The following is a 20,990-nucleotide window of genomic DNA, read 5'->3' as shown; positions in this document are numbered from 1 at the left end:
TGCCAATTTTCATAACAGTCTTACTGCTGAAATACATCTTCTTGTAGTTGTGTGCCATCAAACCATGTAAATACTGGAGCTCTTATCACTTAGGAAAATGCCTAGAAAACTTATGAAGCAATCCTACTTTTGTTCTACTTGTACGATTTTCTCAACCTGCAATTTCCCTCTCTTCCATTATGTTTTTTACCTTAATTTAGAGAAAGTGCGGTACTGAGCCTTTACAGACCTCAAAGGGGTTGCTATGCTCAAAGGTGTCTTTGGCTCAGCAGACGAGCAGGTGTTTCTGCCCTTTCCAGTGAGGATATACTTAAAACCAAGACCTGAGAGCAATTCTAATACTTGATTTTGAATTAATATAAAACAAGGGGAGACTGAAACAGAGACATCCTTTATAATGAAAGACAAAAAGGAATCAATTTAAATATCACATCTATTCATGTTTGTAAAAAGAGTTTTGATGCTCTTCTGTTACTTCTATGTTCTATGTTCTTGTCCTCCTCCCTTCCTCCATCACAATCACAAATGTAAGGCAAAACATTTTACTCTCTCCTGTTTCATGTAACAAAAAAGTTCTGATTCTCTACCAAATATATCAACATCTCTATTCAACCAATACTTTTTTTTTTTTAAATAATGTGTTATTAATCTTTGGATTGTACTGTGGCTAGAAATTATTGAATTCAACAGTAGGATTCCAAGTGTTCACAAGAAAGCATTATGTAACTACATGGTGATTAAAACCACAATTACTCTAGAGGACACAGTATAAAAGAGTTAATATCCTTCTGTTTGAAGACATAAAATTTTAAAGTTACCCTTATCACGTTGCTTCCCAACAGCATGGTCAGAGGCGTCCTAGTATGCACATAACAGGGCAACATCACCCAGTCTTTGATAGGTTCTGCTACTATTCTTTAGATTTGCATGTACCATAAAACCAGTCTAGGCTTGATTATTCAATAAAGTGGGTGGTTTATTTTGCTGGTTCACTGTATTATTATATGGATTAAATCTACCAGTAAAATATTTTTTTAACCAATTATTTTATCCTCCAACTTTCTCAGTGATTTTACAGGTTCTGTATTGCGCCTCGACGTCAATACTGACCTGTGCAATGTCCCTTACTCTATCCCACGGAGCAACCCACATTTTAATAGCACAAACCAACCTCCTGAGATTTTTGCACATGGACTCCACAATCCAGGCCGGTAAGTAAGTTACAGTTAAACTGAAATACTCTGGAGCAGATACTGTTTTCAAACAGAAATCTTTTATACAGTCGGGTAACAACATTTTAACATTAGAGGCACTCATGAACTTTTTTGAACTTCCAGTCCTCCACCTCCACACATACGTCACAGTTAGAAACAAATGTACATTGGCCAAGGGGAGAGAGAAGAGAATGAAATGACATAAACTACAGGATTTTTGTTATTAATGAATAATAAAGTGATTATCTTTTTGAAAGAAGAGAACTTAAAGCAGAGAGTTGGTAAAGTACAGCTGAGATGGGAATCTGAGAAATTAGAGCAGTAGATTCTTGACTGAGAAAAAAGTCCCATGGAAAACAAAAGAGAACATCTGGTGATATCTAAACAATAACAAGGAGGAGAACAGTTAAAACTAAACAACACATAATTCAGCAAATTAGGTGGGTGGTAGTGACATTTCAAGTCATGGTTTGAAAAAATTCAGAAAGTCAAGTTGTTCAGACAAGGAGTTGATTCTTGGACTTTTAAAAAGTCCAAAATTCCTACACCATATGAGTCAACTCATTTAGCTTTGTTTAAGTACTATTCATTTCAGGTGCTATTGAGCAGAGTACATTTTATCACTAGGAAAAAATAGGCTTACTTCACACTGTATAAAAAATGGTGCAGGGACGGGAAAGGTCTGTTATCTCTTGTATACAAATCTGACGCACTTCTCAGGTATTTTGGCTCAGTACGAAATAGGTCCCTCAAAAGAGTAGGCACCACAAGGAAACAATAATCCTTCAAAATGTGATGCTTCGTACTATTGATAGACAATTATACATTATGAGCTCATCCTTCTCATGGATTTTCTTGTATTTTTTCTTTTACAGATGTGCTGTGGATCGCCACCCAACAGACGTAAACACCAATTTAACTATACTTTGCTCAGATTCAAATGGAAAGAACAGATCTTCAGCAAGAATCTTACAAATAATAAAGGGGAAAGACTATCGTAAGTTCCATCTAGGGTAAAGCTACTGGGAACAGGCGGTTTCTATGCCCACGGAATAATAAACAGAAAGAAGAAAAAAACAGATAAAGGACTGTATAGCCATGATAGGTAACTTACTGGATAGGTTACCTACAAAGGATAGAACTTACAAAAAGGATGGTACAAGCAGATAAAAGATGCAAGACAAAACAAAATGTAAATAACTGAACTTTGTTCTTCTTGGAGTAGAATATCATATAAATAAGATTTAAGAAATATGCTAGTTGCTGGTCTGTCAAAGATCTCACTGTTGCTGCATATGGTGGCTCATATAGAAAAGATTTTGGAATATCAGGAAGTGATGAAAATGTATTCTTAGCCATTCACAAATAACTTTTTAAATCACAGAATGGAAACCTCATGTAATGTGCCTCCTATAATGGAAAAAATGAGATGGACAACAACAGACCAAAACCAAACAGGGAAATGACTGAGCTCTGTTTAAGTGTTACTAAAATTGAAAACTTAGAAAAATGCACTATGCTACTACGTCATAATAAAAGACTAGTTTAGATTAGATTGCAGTAAGATAAACATACTCAATTAGGGACTTAAAAATTTCAAGTGTTTCATGTGGTCTCTGCATCAGGATGATGGTCAGTCACGATTGTAGTTCAGTGTTTAACTCTGATACTCACTGAGCTCACTTGCTAGTTTAGGAAAACCAGGTGACTGTTACTCTGAGCTATCGTCTGCCTTGGCTGACCATTTAACAGCTTCTAAATTCATGGTGGTAAAAGATGATAAATACCAAAGGTGTGTAAAGGCATCAAGAACTATATCCTCTGGAACACAGCACTTTCTGGTTTTATTCACACCCCTAGTTCTCCCACCTGCTCCTATAAAACAAAAAGGTGTATTGGCTGGGGCTTTAATTTAAAATTTTGTAGTTGGCATATCAAGTTGATACCTTACCTTAAGCAGCATTTGATTGCATGAATAAGAACACTTACACTGAACTTCCTTGAAGACATTATTTGATACAACTAAACTCTGCAGCTTTGTAAAGAACAAAAAAATACATGTAGGAACTGCACCTACAACAGCAGCACATAGTAAATTACCACAAGAAGCTATGGCCAGCAATACTAGTGTTCTATGGGATATAGCACACATACCATGTTTAGAACTGTGATTTTGAAAGAGTTTCTCAAACCACTGAATGGGTCTGCAAACAAGCTCTGCTGAAAATTGCTGCTCTTAGATACTGGAAGGACTTCACAGGGAAGGGGGTTTAATTGTGTTCCTGAAGTGGAAGAGATCCATTCTGCAGACTGTATTGACATGTAAAAGTCAATAGCAGTAATTACATCAACTTCAATGAAAGTCCAGCCTAATCCTTATACAGTTTTATTCTCCCAGCCTGTGCACATAGAAGAAAGTAATTATGGCCACTCTTACCTAAATCCCTAACCGATTGTTTCACAAACAGCCTTTGCTGTAATTTTCTGATTTTTTTTAATGTTCCATTTCCAGTATCACATCTTGAATTTTGAGGAATGTTTAAATGGAATGAACGTCTTTTCTTGAAGTAATAACATTTTCATAAATGTGAATCAAAATATGAAACTGCATATGATCTAATGCTATGGTAGTTCCTTTTTAGAAAGTGAGCCTTCGCTTTTAGAATTCAAACCATTCAGCAGTGGGTCCCTGGTTGGTGGATTTGTCTATCGAGGCTGCCAGTCTGAAAGACTCTATGGAAGTTACGTGTTTGGAGACCGCAATGGGTAGGTTTCTTGTAACTCAGTACTAAACAAAAATGCATAGAAGGTGTATTTAGTTATCGAGCTTCCTGTATAAAGGAACACCAACAGTCTTGTATATTGTGTCACTTGGCCAATTTAGCAGTGTGACAATGCAGATTAAATTCTAGATTTGGAAATAAAATAGCACAGCATTCTAATGGATGGCAACATGTGTAACTTATCTGATCCTTGGGAAAATGTACAGACAAAGACACTCACATCATGGTGCTCTCAAGGTTTCAGTTCTACAAACGTTTACGTGTGTCGTTTACACTATAATGGGAACAAATGTTAATTGTGGAACAGTTTCGCAAACAGGTCTAACTAGTGAGACATTGAAAACTTTCGGGGTTTTATGGAAACATCACTGATAGAGTAAAATAAATTATTTTTTAATGAATGGCCATAGTTTTCCCATGCCAAGTAGCTCAGTACTCACAAACAGCTAGACAGTATAGCTCAAACCCAATGTTGCAATGTCTGAATGACAGGAAGGGAAATGCTGTGCTTTTTAAGCATCTGAAAAATAACAGGCAGGAAATCACATTATGAACTGCACATATGTATCTATGGCGCTACTTGCAGCAAGTGTTTACTTATCTGGACAGTGAAAACTCCCTATTCAAAATGTAATCTAACAATTTGCTTTCTGTGTTTTTGAATATAGAAATTTTTTAACACTGCAACAGAGTCCTGCAACCAAACAGTGGCAAGAGAAACCCCTCTGTCTTGGCAACACTGGTTCATGTAGAGGTTTCTTTTCAGGCCCTGTCTTGGGATTTGGTGAAGACGAATTAGGTAAATAGAAAAAAAAAATTGTTATTACATCATAAGCCTTCTTGGTAATATCTGCTGAACTATTCAAAATTATAGTACATGTTAAAAAATAAGAAATCTAAAGGCTATCTTTCCTTTGCCAAAGCTGTCTACACTGCTCTCAGATATCTTGCAGCAGCTGTGTAAGAAGAACTGAGAAGAGAACGGGTTGTTGGAGGGGGCAAAGGTCCTTATTGTCTCTCACATTCTGTGAACTGTGTCACTCACTATGACACGATGTGTCACATACCTGCTTTTACTCCCAACAGTATAGACTTAAGGGGCAAAGATATTTCATGAGCAGATCAATCCCCTTTTTCTCCCTTCCTCCCCAAGTTTATTTTTTTAACCAATTCTATACAATACGAAACAAAAAATGTTAATTATAAACTATCTTTCACATTTTGGCTTTGATTTGGGGAAAGTGATTATTTAAATTTTCACATAGCAATGATTCTGTTGTATATTTCAGAGATGAGTGTTTCTTCTGAAGTTTTTTTAATCTCATCTTGCAAAGGCAGCTAAATCACAAAAACCATGTATTTGACATCCCAGAAATAATTTGTTGTGCTGGTTTCTTTAACAGGTGAGATTTACATCTTATCAAGCAGTAAAAGTACACAGCCTCACAGTGGAAAACTCTACAAGATCGTTGACCCGAAAAGGTGAGCATCACATTTCTCACTAAGATCAGTCCTCCCTTCAGCAGGTTAAAACACAAAAGGTAAAGGTAGTTGTTTCCATGTAGCTGTATTGTGCAATACTGAGATTCATTAAGAAGGGACGTTCTCAGTGCAGGGGGCTTCCAAAAAGCAGCTATACCATCAGCAGCAAGCAGAACAGATTCACTAAAAGTAATCGCTGTCTCATAGAAACTGAATATCAGAACAGCAAAAGGGTAGCCAGCACTCACTTCTGGAAATTTTTACTCTTTGACACTATGCTAAATGCTGCCCACTTTCCCACCTAGATTCACATTGCTGGTATGTTTTTGTAGAAGTTTAGATGTATTTAATGTGTAACCGTACGGATCAGTACAGGTAAAAGATGCTCCTGGTAGTTCTAAAGCCGAATGACTTGTAGGTACCACAGAGGTTACGCAGCATCAGCGGAATGCAGATGCTGGGATACCCCCCAGTGCTACTGCTGCCTTACCTGCCACTGCGGTGGGACAGTGCGCAACGGGAGCTGGCTCAAAAGGTTAGTACTGGCTGACAGTACCTGTTCTGCATACTGAAAAGCTACTGCAGAAAATAATTTGAAAGTACGACCCAGTGGACAAGTCATCCCTGGTCAGTTCCAGTCTCACTTCCTCAATTTCAGTTTTGCCACAAGATCTGAGAGGCAAATTTAGTCTCTCCCAAACATCTCTTCTGTTGCATAGGAGATACCACCAATGGAGAAGAATACAGAGGGCTGAATCCTCAGTGAGGGTGAACTGTTGCTGATTACTAGTTTTCAATATCCTTCCATACCCCTGCATTTCCCTGGCTCTCCCTGGGAAGCTCTGGAGCACAGCAAGAGAATCCAAGGAGAGAAACCTTCTGTCCTTGGACCGTGTGCCAAAAATACACTAAATTCTTTAACAGTTCTTAAAGCACTGTTTCCAAAAGGCTTATAAGTCCCACTAAAATTATTTATAATATACAGAATTAATACGATTCATTTAATTATTTACCAGTTCTAAATGAGGATAAATTAAAACTTTCAAATCAGAATTTCTTGAGATGTGATGACCTTCAGGTACTTTGCAGAGTGGCTAGAGCTATGAAAATATAAGGAAATCTGTGAAGAGTGCAAAAAGCCAGTCCCCAACATGACCCAGGGGCCCCAGCAGCAATAAGAGAAGACGACTAGCAGATACTCACTTTAACTGGAGAAATAGCATTTTCTTCATGATGGATCTTGCTGCTCTATCAGACTAAGTCTGTGGCAGGTAAAGGGACCACATCCATCCTGCAAAAGCATCAGAAATTAACACAAAATGAAATGACCAACAGAAATCAAGTTTGTTGTATTTATTACTTTGACTCCATCATATCCTGCAAAAGCAACTGCCTACTTGTCGAGCATCTACTTCAGCATGCTTCTGCATTAGCATCACACACAGTTAGGCTTGCAGTTTTGGTTTTGCTGTTGACTTAAGAGAGGAATTTATTTACTTGTCAGAATTTAAGTTCTAAAAATTGTTATTGGAACAAGTGAATTCAATTATCAATTCGTGCAATTGGATGCACAATGTACTGTAAGTTACAGTAGAGTTTCTGTGTTTTATAATTATACTATCCCGAACCTATACCAAATAATTTGGAAGCAGATGTTACTGCAGGTTAGTGCAGTCTGTCAGTCAGGGTTATTCTGTATGTTTTATTTATGCTTTCTGGTATTAAAAACATTTTTTTAGAACAAAACTTGCCATTCTTACTGGGATTGTTTAGTCTGTTGGTGTATGGTTTTAAGTGAATTTTACACCCTAAATCCACTATTAGTATCTAATTACACGGGGCTGCCTTGTTTGACCTCGGCTTTTTGTTCTTGTTACCTCTTCCAGTAGGGTGGTCTTCAGCTGACATACCTGAAAGGCCAGACCTCCCATTGCTGTGCTCACGGTTGGCTGTTCTCATGTACGGAAAAGGGTCAAGACTGTGTTTGGTTACTGGTGAAAGTAACCAGAAAACTATAAAATACTTTTGTAAATTGGCACACAGTTGAAATTAAACAGACTGTGGCAAAGGGATAGAGCTTTTGGTAACACTTGTTAGAAACACAGGATAATTTTCATTCAGGCAAAGTTTTGAGTTTGTTGTTTTTCAGTCTCACATCATTGCAGGCTTTTAAGTGAAAGATAATGAGTTACTTCCACAAAAGGGCATTGCAGCTCTGGTTACCATTTCATGCTAATTTCACATTACACACGTAAACAATTGAAAAATTCCGTGGCTTTAGCAAATGTTCATGTAAAGCTTTATTAACAAAATACTGTTATTCACATGCTAATATGTTTTGCAGGCTAATATTTTGTTGTTCCTTTTAATGTCTTCCCCATGGTATGCATCATACATTGTGGTGGGTTAGCCCACGACACACATATACAAATACACCAAATGTAGTTGTAAACCCTAGCACAGTAAGTTTTCTAAAACCCAAAATAAAGATGCTACAGGTATTCTTTTATTCTAAATAATAGATGTTACATGAAGGTGCAGGATTCAGTTTCTTTTGGTCTTTGTAGAAAACTACTGCATAATCAAAGTTGTTCTCAAACATAACTATGAGCCTCATTGTCTCAAATACAGCTTAAGAACGAAACCTACTACTTGGATATTGCTAGTAGTAGAAAAAGAATTCAAAAGAAGTGGGCAGGTTAAGCCATTAGAAGATCAGAGGGTGAGGGAATCTAGAGAACCCTTTGCGTTAGTCTTCAATAATCAGCAAAGGGAAGCTCCTTTCCTAAAACACCCCTTCTCATGTAATAAAAATGAGGTGCTAAACTGAGGTGATACATGACAAATTGATAAATATAATCAGCACTGAGGTTCTGAATCCCTTCACCATCAAGGCAGTTTGAAACTTAGAATTCAAGGTACCACAGGAAATTCTTGTTCAGTTCTTCCAAATACTTCACATCCGTAACTAAATAGCCTCCCATCAGAAGCACAGAATCCTTGTCTTTGTAACAAGGTTGTTATACTGATACATTAGTACTTGGCAGCTCTTAGGCAATGAAGTGATAAATCAGAAACAGAAAAGTTAAAAATTAATGTAAAAACCAAGTATTGGAGTTGCTGCAAAATACACAAAATATACCTATGAGCAAAATTGAGTAGTGAAGAGTATAGGTAATAGTATATTTAGCTTTGAGAGTGGAGGAGATGTGGGAAACCCTAACAATTACAAACATGTAAAACCAGCGTTAGATAAATCAGTTAAAAGAGCAGAAAAAAGAAAAATTTAAACAAACATACAACAAGCAGACAAAAGAAAAAGTTAAAACTGCATCTCTGAAAAAAAATAGATATTCTTTGATGGTCTTGAAAACATATTATCAAGCAAACTACTTCCCAGGGTTAGGAACTCATGAGAAAATACAGGGAGAAAGGCTTATATACTTCTCAACTAAAAGGCAGGGTTAGTCAGATGTCCTGGAGACCAGTACAAATACTAGCATTTCATAAATACTCTCTGAGATCAAACAAGAAAAACTTTTTATTTTCTACTTCCTGTTTTGTAATTGTTCTGTCTCTCTCTTTCTACAAATACATACTAATATGAATGACAAAAGCTTTGATAAATGCATAGAAATTGTGCGTAGGTCCAAATATTCCAGTTAGTCAATAACAGAGAAAATAGGAGACAAACCCATTACAAAAGAAAAAGTAATCATTTTCTAGCATGATGAGAGAGTAGAGAACCAGCTGTAGGCAGTGTTAAAAATGCATAGTTAAATAAGAAATATCTGTTGATAGGTTCATACCAGCTGTTCTTTGAAAACCATAAACAGGGACACACCAAGTAAGAAAATGAACTTTGGAAGGTAATAGAACAGCCATAATGTGGCTTTGTAAGGCTTCTTTTAGCATACTTACATTATGATCCCTTTTATCTCTCAGAAAATTATAGGTAACATGAAAGGGATTCAGAGAAGAGTAGCCAATTGGACAGAAAATGCAAAAGATTTCCATTTAAATGATGATGGGGCAGTCACACAGTGCTGTATCCCCTGTGAAGTTCTAAGTGCTTGCCGCTGTCGGTACGGTGATTCCAAAGGGGATAAATAACACTTCTGACCAGGATGGCCCGCTGGAGCCAGCAGGTGATTTTTACAAAAGAGGGCAGAGCTTAAGGAGGTGTCCTTGCACATGTAAGACTTCCTCTTCCTCTCCTTGTAACACCTTACAGATCTGCATTTCAATATGTTTCGTATCAAGAAGCAGAATAGCTGCTTTCCATTGGATTGAAACTTGAACTTGATTCAAACCATCTCACTCCTCCTTCATGCCCCTCCAGAGTACGTAATTCCACTTATCATCCTTTCCATCATCACCTGCTGGGATTTCCGCTGTAGCGAGTATTTCCAAACAGCCTGATTTCAAATACTAAGGGAGGTCATGCCTCATTTTGACATTGTTCGGGCCTTTTACGAAAACATTGGTGATTTTATTTTTTAGTATGAGTCCAGAGTGCTTGATGGTATGGTAGAGAAATAGAATCTATGAAAGTATAGCCCTCCTGAAGACTTGAATTACTATGGAAATGGAAACTCGGTATTAGACTAATCTGCATCGAGATACGTGGTTCTGATGGGCTACAGATACACTCTGAAGCTACTGCTGGAAACTGTCTGTAGAATGAGCCAATTTTGTTGGTGAATGCTCTCACCAACCCAGGTGGGCCATATCATTTCTTTCTGTTCAGAAAGTTACTATCCCTTAAGTCATTTGAGGGAATGGAAAGCCAGAATTAATGTCTAATTATGTTTAGTTTAGCCATAGCATGCAAAATTCTTATCTCATTTACCTACCCACATGCAGTTACTATTCCCATAAGAGACACTAAAGAGAAATTAGAGCTTTTCGCAAATACCAGCCTAGAGAGTTTCACTTTACAGAAGTACTTCACAAAAACTCCTTTGTAACCACGATGGAAAAACCTAAGGATTTTTTTCAATCACATCACAGCTCACTGACTGTAAAAGTTTTTGTTTTGGTTTGGGATTTTCCCCCCCCCCCTTTTTTTTTTTTTTTTAAGTCTTTCTAGCATTGGCTATTAAGGAGTTCTCACTTTTTATCACTTTATAAGGAAAAAAACAGCTCAGTTTATCTTTTGCTTATTTTCTGGAGCCTGCAGGAAGCCTCTGCCATCCTAAAGAAAGTCATACATAATAGAGCAGCTTTAGCCCAGTAAGCCAGTCTTTCCCAATTCATCAGTCAAAGTGTTATGCAAGTGGCCCCCTAAATTGATAAATTCCCACAGTGCCTGTTGACCCAGCTGCCAAGTGCTCATGCAGCAGGTGTTGTTTTCATGACCACCCTGACAGTAATACAAACTGTTTAGCAGTTGCATTGACCTCTTAGCTATTAACATTGATACAGGCTTCACTGGGGACTAGTTTTCAAACATGACAGAATTTCTGCAGACTAGAGGTCATGAACAAGTATACCATATAAGAATAAATTTGATATGCTGCTGAGTTTAAATCTTAAAAGCCGTGAGTTTTTTCCACATTATTCCCATGTAGTAAATCTGGAAACAAGTAACGAGCTTTTGGCATCTCTCCCAGGACTAAAGGTATACTTTTTAATTTTAGAAGCTGTACCTGAAGAGATGCTATATTTATTCTATGACAAGTAGTAAATTTAGTCTCTGACAAGTAGTGAAACAAAATTATTTTTTCTTGACATTTTCCCTTATAAAGAAAAAAAAAAAAAAACCTAGTGCGCAAAGTTTGGTGATACACTTAAGCATCATTCTAATACCTAATATCTTGTGTGCAGTTAACTGAAGCATAACACTCTTCCCATATATTTTGTACCACAATCAGCATTTCTACAGCTGTGTTTCTTGTTCGAATTTGAACATCCAGGAATTTTATCTGGTTTTTTCCCCACTTTAGTGGGAAAGCAGAGATTTTTGATATCGCCAAAGGCACGATGGGGGAATTGTTTTCTCTTCAGCACCATTGTATTACTGCTGAATTTGACCCTCCATTTGCATTGATTTATGTGTGTCTGAGTTACTACAGGCTAGCGCGGATAGCAACTAAATCACTCTGTGCGTTTAGTGGAACTGCGAAGAGATGCACTACAGAAAGCACGACAATTCTAAGCAGTTCCAGGATGAGTTTCAACCTATTAAAGGATGTCAGACTTTTTTATGCCTCTACACTAACAGTAGAGGCTACTTTCTTATACCAGCAAAAACTACTTTACACACCATACCGTGAAGGGACCCAGCGAGGGCCCCAGCCCCCAGTACAGCTTTCCTTCCATCTTCCATACATTTAGAGTTGTTACGCAGTTTCGTGAAAGCATGTTTTAAGAAGCAAGATACACTGTACTGTACTGTATATATGAACAGCTCTTTAAGATAACTAGAATTGTACAGGCCATATAAATAGTCATTATCAGCTACATTTTTGGCTGACTTTCTGCGGACCAAATAGTGCTTATTGTAAGAGTAATCGAGCTGTACCCTTCAGAGTTTTATAGATTGAGGGGGACAAGTGAAAAAATTCTCTCTAGCCCACGCTATGGCTCCATCTATTCCCCTCCATTTTCCACATCAAGAGACACAGTGAAGCACTACTTATATAAACAAAATCATAGACTTGTCTAAGTGCTGGAAAGATCAAGTCCCAACAGTCAGTTTCAAGACTTATGTTATCTTTGTGAGATTGAGTTCAACTTACGCTGAGCCTGAAAATTTCCACCTCATTAAAGCCTTAAGAATGCAAAGTGTAAGTATTGTGGGGCAGAGACTTTCTCTTGATGCACGTTGGTACCATAACGGCATTCAAACCCTGAGAAAGAAGCATGGCTTCTCCCATAGCACAACTAAGGAAAACCAGTAATTCTTCTCACACACGAGAAGGATTCTGCTGCATCTGTATTTGTATTCCTCTTCTCCTAAGGCACTCTGCCAACCAGAATTTTTTCCATCTTTGTTTCTACTCCACCTCACCATTAATAAATATTATCCAAGGCTGATGAGTGCCAGTTATTGATTGATGGTAGAATAAAAGGCAAGGTTGTATTTACAAGTACCAAGAGCGCTAGAAAACTTTAAATCATAAAAGTGACCAGCGATGCTTGGCTGGATACAAAAAAACTATGATTTTTGCCTCCTTAATTAAATACAAACTTAAAAAGAACCATCTATTCCAGCACTATCATAGATAAATGCTTCTATTAATAAAATAAATCATTATCTTCACAAATAAAATATCTCTGTGACTTATGAGATCATTCTTAGCTAAAGATATGCCACTGGAGCTCTTTTCTGAGAGATACTCCGGGAGGCTGAGGTTATGCTTCGTGCTAAACACAGTCCTGTGCTTGTGTTCTAGCGAGGAAAAGAGAAGACTCCTATTTAAAGTCACTTGAAAGAAATGGGCCTTAACAGAGACAGATACAGAAAGAATGTTGTCTCCTATGCAGTTGGCTATAAAGACACCAACTCATATTCAATACTTTTTTTTTTCCAGAAATAGGAATTACAACACAGATCTTTTTACTTTAAATCTGAACAAGTCTGCACCGAAAAATCATTATCATTTAGTAGAACTGTTTCCTAAACAGCATTGCCTGTGAATCTCACATATAATTATTAAGCATAGGAACTTTCTTAACCAGATCATATGTAATGCACTCATTACTACAGAACTGGAATCCTTACAGGACAAAAAAAAAATAAAGCATTATATTTAAAAGACAGCTGTGGAAATACGTAAACATTAAAACTGAAATGGTTTCAAATACACCGCAGAAAAGGTGTCAAAACATGTTTCAAAGCCCTTAATACAGGACCTGAATTCTGATTCTCAGAAGTGCTTTTGAAATCAGAACTTGGTGCTACACTGAAGGATGCATCTACACATTCTGTCTGTCCTCAACATCTTTGGGGAACCCGTTCTTCTGCATGGATGTTTAAATAATCATGGTAGCAATTAAGACTGAGCAGAGAAAGTGGTACACTGAAACAAACCAGCGAGCCAGTGCTCTATTACTCTGTTTCAAAGAAACATGCAAGAAACCCCGTAAGGTACCATTAACAAGCTGCATGCTAAAATGAGGGGAAAAATGTAAGTCCAGTCAGCTAGCGAGGGACTTCTCCAACATGAGGTACGAGTGCTTATTTTTCTTCTAAATTATTTCTACCCTATCTAATATTACCTTGAATGGCCCCGTTGTGCACAGAAATATCTTTTTAAAATCCTACTAGAATATGGGCTTCATTGATATCTTAGAAGCCTTGAGTTCAACTAGTTAATTTTATTTTCTTTAGCTTAACTTTTTCCCTCGGTATTTCTTCTGATGTTCAAATGGGAGATAAACAAGAATGGCCAATTTTCCTCTTTTTTTCTGACACTGTTTTGTGCACCTCCATCATACCCCTTCTTTCTTTAACTCCAAAGACTATCCTTTTCTCCACACAGGAGTATCAATCCAGGATTTTAATACTTGATGGGGCAATCAGTGCATGAACTGCTATTCCAGCTATTTGCATATAATTGGGGGTTTAATAGTGATGCCAGTATAATGATCAATTCTATTTTCTCTTCTATCTCTTACAAACGTGTTTTGTCTGGATTCTAGCTGGACACAGACAAAGTTTCACTGAGCTCTCCACAAAACTATTAGAATCTTTGTCACGTAAATTTCAAGCTTAGGAATGTATGGCAGTAGTTCAAATTATTTCCTTGAGAATGAATTATTTTGTATTTGTCACTAATTAACTTAATTTGTCATTATGTTCCTATTCAATTACTCCTTTAAGTCTCTTGGAAAATCATGACATTCTTCTCTCAACTCATTCATGTGCAACCAAACCCAGAGCAGAGACAAACCATGGTACCTGTACTGGGAACCTGTAGCCTTGCGATCATCCTATCAGTCTCCAGCTGCTGAACTCAAGACAGCAAATAAAATAAGTGGTCAGCATGATGACATACAGCTAAATTAAAAAAAAAAACAATAAACATCTTTAAAAGCCTGGGAAGTTGTATCAACAGTTAGGGCACGCTGAAGTTAAAACACTTAAGTGTTTTACACACTTAACTCTACAGAAGGAACACTACCGTTCCTTCTTTGTTAAGGAAGATAATGCCGTGCTTTTGTAAATAAAAAAGGCTACTGGACATGCAAAAGAGTTTGTAGGGACTGACCGAAAAATTGCATTTATAACATCTGACACCAAGAAGCCCAACTAAAAACCAGTATCAGAAATATTTTAAGTCATCTGCACTAGAATTTCCTTCATGCATACATTTCACAGAATGACCCACAGTATTGGTTGCCCAGGAATGTGTCCAGAGGTTCTGAATGTCTGCAAGGATGGAGACTCCACAATCTCTCTGGGCAACCCGTGTCACTGCTTCGTCACCCTCACAGTGAAAAAGTCTTGAACAAGCATCCAGAATACATAATCCAAATATGATATCACAAAAATGTGGAAATAAAAAATCTGCAATGTCAAACTGAATGCTGTTTGAAAACTTGCTGTTCAGATTACTCTTCCCAGCATACAATCAGAAATCGAAGTCAGCTAGAAAAGCAAAGACACCATCAGATTCTGGACTGATTTGTAATGGCTATTTGTGCTCTCTGAAGAAAAGCTATACAATCAGTAGAATTTAGCACATCTGATAATGATATTATCCCGAAATATATGCTGCCTGTGATAAGCTCTTTAGCACGCTGGTTTTGCCAGGTTCAAGCTTCAGGAATTCTCAAGGACTACTATTTAATCTTGTAAAAGACCTCTGAAGGCAGTTATATGAAAGAACAGCAAATCACACTGTATTTTTTCTATAATGTAGCATATTGTCTCTATTTTAATGCATGTTTTTGAGAAAAAAAAAAAGCAATCCCCTTAGAACATAGATTTCTCCCACTAATAATACTATAAAAGAGAATCAGGCCTTTAATAAAAAGCTTTTTTCCTTGACCCCAACTTTTAACTCTCTGTTTGGTTTGTGTATCTTCATACAGGCCTTTAGTCCCTGAAGAATGCAAAAGAACAGCTCAGCCCGCGCAGGTACTGACATGGGAATGCTCAAGGCACTGTCGGAACGGGCACTGCACTCCTACAGGAAAATGCTGCTGCAATCCAGGCTGGGAAGGAGAGTTCTGCAGAACGGGTTTGTATATAGATTCATAGCAACAAGCGAAAAAAGCAGTGACATGTCATAATTTGCTTTTAATTATTTGCTGAGGGAAAATTTCAATATATGTCACTGACCATCAGTTCTAAGGTAGCATTACAGAAATACTGATCTCATGCGTTGTAGGACACAGTAATCTTTAGATGAGTGCAGCAATTCAAACATCTAATGCAACGTGAACCATTACAGAACGCAATTAATAGCATAAACATGGCAGACAGCAGTATTCTTAGTTTTTTCACTGAGATTGTAAAACAAAAGGAAATGCAATCAATACACATTCCGTGTTTGGACCTTCAGCTTCCACCTGCAGTATTACCATTGCCAGTGTCAGACAGGAGTACCTTGTCACGAAAGATGACAAATCAGACCTGCAGGTCACTATTACATACTTTGCACTTTGCTAATTGAATGCCAATACTTAAGTTTTGGTACATTCTTATTTTTGATCCTACAAAATAAAATGGCTCCAGTTTTTTAAAGAGAATTCTATGTACAACTTATCACAAAGCAGCTAATAATCAGAAAGTTATTGTAATCCATTATCAATCACAGTGCTGTTATTAAGTCCTATCGTTGCTGTAACGTATCTTTTAAAAGTCATTTGAAAAAGTGACTGTGATCACTATAGACTACGGATCTCTCTTCCCTGTATCCCACACAGCACTTAACAGAGATGTTCTGGGTTGGACCTCAAGATGCTATCATAATTTAAACAAGCAAAGTTACCTTATGAGGGATCAGTTTCCTCCTAGGGTAATTAAGAAACTCATTAATAAAAGCAAGAAACCTGTTTTCATATAGTGTATTATAAATCTCTGTAAATCAATATTATAGCTTTATTCTAACGGAAGACATTAAACAGCAAAATGTCTGCAAAAAGAAAGTACGTTAAATTTATCACTGTGCTGTGAATCTACCCCAGAAGAAAAGACTTCCACAACTAAAGTTATTATTAGTTTTGCTAATATTGGCTACAATTTAAAAAAGCATTTATATTTTAAAAACTTAAGCAGGCTGATTAACCTACAACTCTATAGGTAAATTGTCAGGCATCTGCTGAAGAGAGAGGGAAAAACTTTAAAACTTAACTGATAAAAGCTATAAAAATTTTCTCTGGTTCTTTTTTTTTTTTTTTTCTAAAGGGAATTCTATTTCATTTCAAGTGTAAGTGATCCAAGAGCCAAAGGAGATGATATGGCATTTGGAGCCTAAAGTCCTTTGAGATGGGTCTCCTATGCACTCCAAAACCAAGCATGGATATGGGAATTGGACATGTACAAAAATCTGCTATTTGAGTTTCACAGTCTGTCCTGGGTGACATCCTCTCAGACATAAAAATTACTTCCTCTCCCTAATATTTTAAAGCTTTAAAAAATATGGTTTCAAAACTTCTAACATTTTCTCCTTTCTATTTTGTTTTTAATTTATGTGCTTTATCATTATAAGTTGAGAAAAGTTCTTAATGAATGCATACTGTATCTTTTCGCCTTATGATGTTCTAAACAAACTGAAAATCACTGTTTTTTTATCCACAGCAAAATGTGACCCAGCCTGTCGACATGGAGGTGTCTGTGTAAGGCCCAATAAATGCTTATGTAAAAAAGGCTATCTCGGCCCCCAGTGTGAACAAGTGGATAGAAACATCCGAAGAGTGACAAGGGCAGGTATTCTTGATCAGATCCTAGACATGACATCCTATTTGCTGGATCTAACCAGCTATATTGTATAGTTTCTGGGACTATTGGAAACTACACTTTCAACGGGCATTTGTTTTCAGTCCTGTCCTTTTTAAAAGACTGTTATCCTGCAGCAAATACCGGTGATTTGGTTTCTTAATTTAACTATAATATCCACCAATGTGCAGATAAATTCTTTGTATGTGTGTAAATATTTCTGTATGTCTCCACAGATGTACCGATACCCAATACTTGCACACATACACATGCACGCACTATCACAAATATGGTTTTACAGTTAGTGGAGTTTTTTTTTTTATATTTATTTCTTCATGAGAAATAGTTTACAAATTCCACTGTAAACCACATTTTCGTCAAAGGACATTTGTGATGTCTTAACGGATTCTTTGACAACCCAGAAATCTTGTGTCTGTATCTACCTGACTATAGCAATAAGAAAGCAGTTTTCAAACAGCGTTGTATAAACGGCTGGACTTAATAAAATCCAGTTGTAACAGTTTCTAAGGTGAACTGAACTACATCATGAGACAAGATTTCAGAACTCCTTAACGCATTCCTATCTAGGCAATTCATTGTAAGACTGTAACCTTCACCTTCATCAATGTAACTCTATTACAGAATGTTACGCATTTCTTTATCTAGCATAGATGCAAAAATCTGGTTATCGCAGCTTAATATCAAGATTGTTTCAAGTGTTTAATAATTAAATTATATTCGCATATTTCAAAACCAGTCATCCTAGAAGGTCTGCTTTTTATCATATATTTTATTTAACAATGGGCACTGGGTTCATGTTACATATTTATATTATTTTATTTTATTTTTATAATATAGACATCACCTAGATGAGACAGCTTTACCATGTCCTGTAAAATACAGGAAAGTTACATTTTTCACCAACTTAATTGGAAAGACGGGGAAAGAGAGAGCAAACACACTCTTTAATGTGTTGTGGATCTAATCTAGAAATGTATCCTTGTGTCAACTTGTATTCATTTACGACGGATGAAAAAAACAACCGCCAACCAATCATAATAAAATTCCAGCATATGTTAAAAGTGTTCATAAAGTGATTCTCACTGTAACAGGACAGGCCAGATTACACACAAGCAGACTGCTGCCGATTTCACACTGAACGGAACGTCCGTGGATGAGAGCTCACATGAGCGCACGTTGGCCGTGTAAGATGTCACTTGTACAAATCGTATAACAGTTCTTGCCAAATGCGGTTCTAAATGTAAATGTTCCTTGAAGAGCCAACATAAAATTAAGAGTTTGTAAATGTATCAATAAATATGGTGTACATGCTATGGTCAGGTTTTCTAAACTATTAATAATCTAATTAGATGTATTTTCAGAACTGGTGCCCTCTTATCTCCAACTCTAGAGCGTTACTGGCAGTTTTTTGCACTACCTGGCTTTTATGAAATCTTGCCTAAGAAAAGAAAGCAGAGCAGCCACAGTGTGCACATCCTATGGTTCTTATAAGCTCATGCATCAACAATTTACAACACTTAAGGCAATAAGATCTAAAAGACTTCAGCCATATTACTCTCCAGTAGCAAAATTACCTCTTTAAGGCAGTGACATGCAACACATTTTCCTTTACAGAAAGCTGTCAGTCTTCATTTAGTAAGTATTAAATCTGAAAGTACAGCATGACTGGTACTTGCATTTCAGCTCCGAGGAACAGAGTTCCATTTGCCTTCCATATATGTTTGCCTGGGTTTCGAGTGACCTCATGCCAAGTGGAAATTCGTTGAGAAATCTTGGTTAAGTGCTCAGCGAACAATGGTCTGCATTAAAAAGTGCATGCATAATTTTGCACAATGTAGATTCAACTGACGGTCCATTGAAAGACGTCTTGGGATTAAATGAGCATGAAGACCAAATTGCCCTCTCACCCCAGAAAAGGGTGGTCCCTTATAGTCACACGAACACTTCATTGGCTAAGCAGTGTGACCAATCTTGAAATGAACCCTGCGGTAGCATCTGTAGGTTAATAGCAGCTCTTTGTCTCCTCTGCTTTCTGCCTTTAGTCTTTTCCCCGAATTCCATCACAAAAAGTTTTACAATTAAAAAATGTCCTGACAACCATTTTTGTAAATTGACCTTAGCATCTAATCTTTCCTTATTCAACGTGGGTGACAAAAATGTGAACTTCTCGTGAATGAGCCAGCTGTCTAAATCTGTCAAATAGAGCAGTTTTATTACATTCTTCATAATCAACAAAGCAAGAAAGTCGCTGAAGTATTTTAGCAACATTTAAATATCTGACAGAGATAACATCTTTAGCACTTTCTTTAATGAACTATATTTAAAAATAAGCCTAACTTTAACTCCGCTGTGACACATTATTTTCAACAACCAGCTGGGAAGATGTGATAATTCTTTTCTCACTGCTTAGTTCCTGGAGACATTAAAAATACCACAGATGGTACCTAAATTGAAGATCCCCAGTAATATGTATGCCATAGTAATGTAGAGAAGGGATAACAATGATCTTAGAGTTTTGATCTTTAAAGACAATTTAGTTTACTAGTGAAATCAGAAAATAAAACTTCAGTAAAGGCTGAGAATTAAACCCAGGCCCCATGCAAATCAATGGCAAAAACCTCTCACCAGATGTGCTGCACCCAGAAAACTGCTTTTAAAATTTAAGCAAAATACTTCAGTTGATTTTATTTTAAAAAAAAAAAAAAAAAAGTGTTTGAGTCATTCCATCAAAACTGCAAAACTAATACGTAACCTAAGTGAAGATTAGAAGTGGAACACTTTGTGGAAAGTGTTTTGCTTCAGTTTTAAATCATCTTTTATATCATGTGAAAGCAAGCATCTGCATTAAGCCCACATGGGTACATAGGAAATCCCAGTGGAAAAGAAGTATTCTCAAAAAAAAAAAAAAAGACAAAAAAATCCTAGCTGCTTATTTATCAAAAGAAATTATACTATTAAAAAGAGTGAGTAAACCCCAGGCCTAGCCACCCAAGATGCTAATATAAAAAGGGCAACTGCAGTAATTGCCCTGAGAATTAAAAAAAAAAGGGTCTGTAGAAAGCCCGTTGCCAGTTAGGTCATTCTGCAGCCATTCTCACACAACCTCCGAGAGTGTCCCAGAATAAAACTGAGCTTATAAATGAAACTAGATAAATGAGGCAATTAGATAAGGGCCTCCAGAAGGGATTGTATGTATGTGTCCAAGTTGTCTCTGTGTCTGTCTCTCTCTCTCCTAATCTTTTATGCCATTCATTTCTTCCTTTATTCAGAGATACTGCGCCTCTGTTCCTAACACATTGTACATTTCAAGCATTCTTTGAGGCTTTCTGCTGTTAAAAGAGAACAAACATACCTGTTGCAAGAAACATAACTCTGCTCCTGATGTCTGCTAGTTTTCAACCCTCGTTTTATTATTTTAGGACAGAAAACTTGTATCTTTTTCTGTTTAAATGCCACTGATGAGAAAGAAGGCACATTCCTGGAATACAAGGAGAAATATCTTTACTCCATAGATAAGTAGGGACACAAAAAGATGTTATGCAAAATCAGCTCCAAATTGTTTTCCTACATTTCAGAAAAACAGTAAACTTATTTTTC

At 36.9% G+C, this 20,990-nt stretch overlaps 1 protein-coding gene across 1 annotated transcript in view; it reads left to right on the top strand.

Annotated features, from left to right (window-relative positions):
- HHIP (hedgehog interacting protein) overlaps positions 1-18,398 on the top strand; it is a 68,295-nt gene extending 49,897 nt beyond the window's left edge. The window contains exons 7-13 of the mRNA XM_010076870.1: positions 1,068-1,211; positions 2,090-2,211; positions 3,857-3,980; positions 4,666-4,796; positions 5,401-5,479; positions 15,524-15,672; positions 17,235-18,398. Of these exons, the coding sequence (XP_010075172.1) occupies positions 1,068-1,211; positions 2,090-2,211; positions 3,857-3,980; positions 4,666-4,796; positions 5,401-5,479; positions 15,524-15,672; positions 17,235-17,428 (943 nt within the window). The 3' untranslated portion in view covers positions 17,429-18,398. The remainder of the gene's footprint in view (positions 1-1,067; positions 1,212-2,089; positions 2,212-3,856; positions 3,981-4,665; positions 4,797-5,400; positions 5,480-15,523; positions 15,673-17,234) is intronic.
- Positions 18,399-20,990: the final 2,592 nt, after the last annotated feature.

The sequence above is a fragment of the Pterocles gutturalis genome, unplaced genomic scaffold (assembly GCF_000699245.1).
Source record: "Pterocles gutturalis isolate BGI_N339 unplaced genomic scaffold, ASM69924v1 scaffold6763, whole genome shotgun sequence".
NCBI lineage: Eukaryota > Metazoa > Chordata > Aves > Pterocliformes > Pteroclidae > Pterocles > Pterocles gutturalis.
Note: the sequence above shows the minus strand (reverse complement) of the source record. Positions and strands in the feature narration are given on the sequence as shown.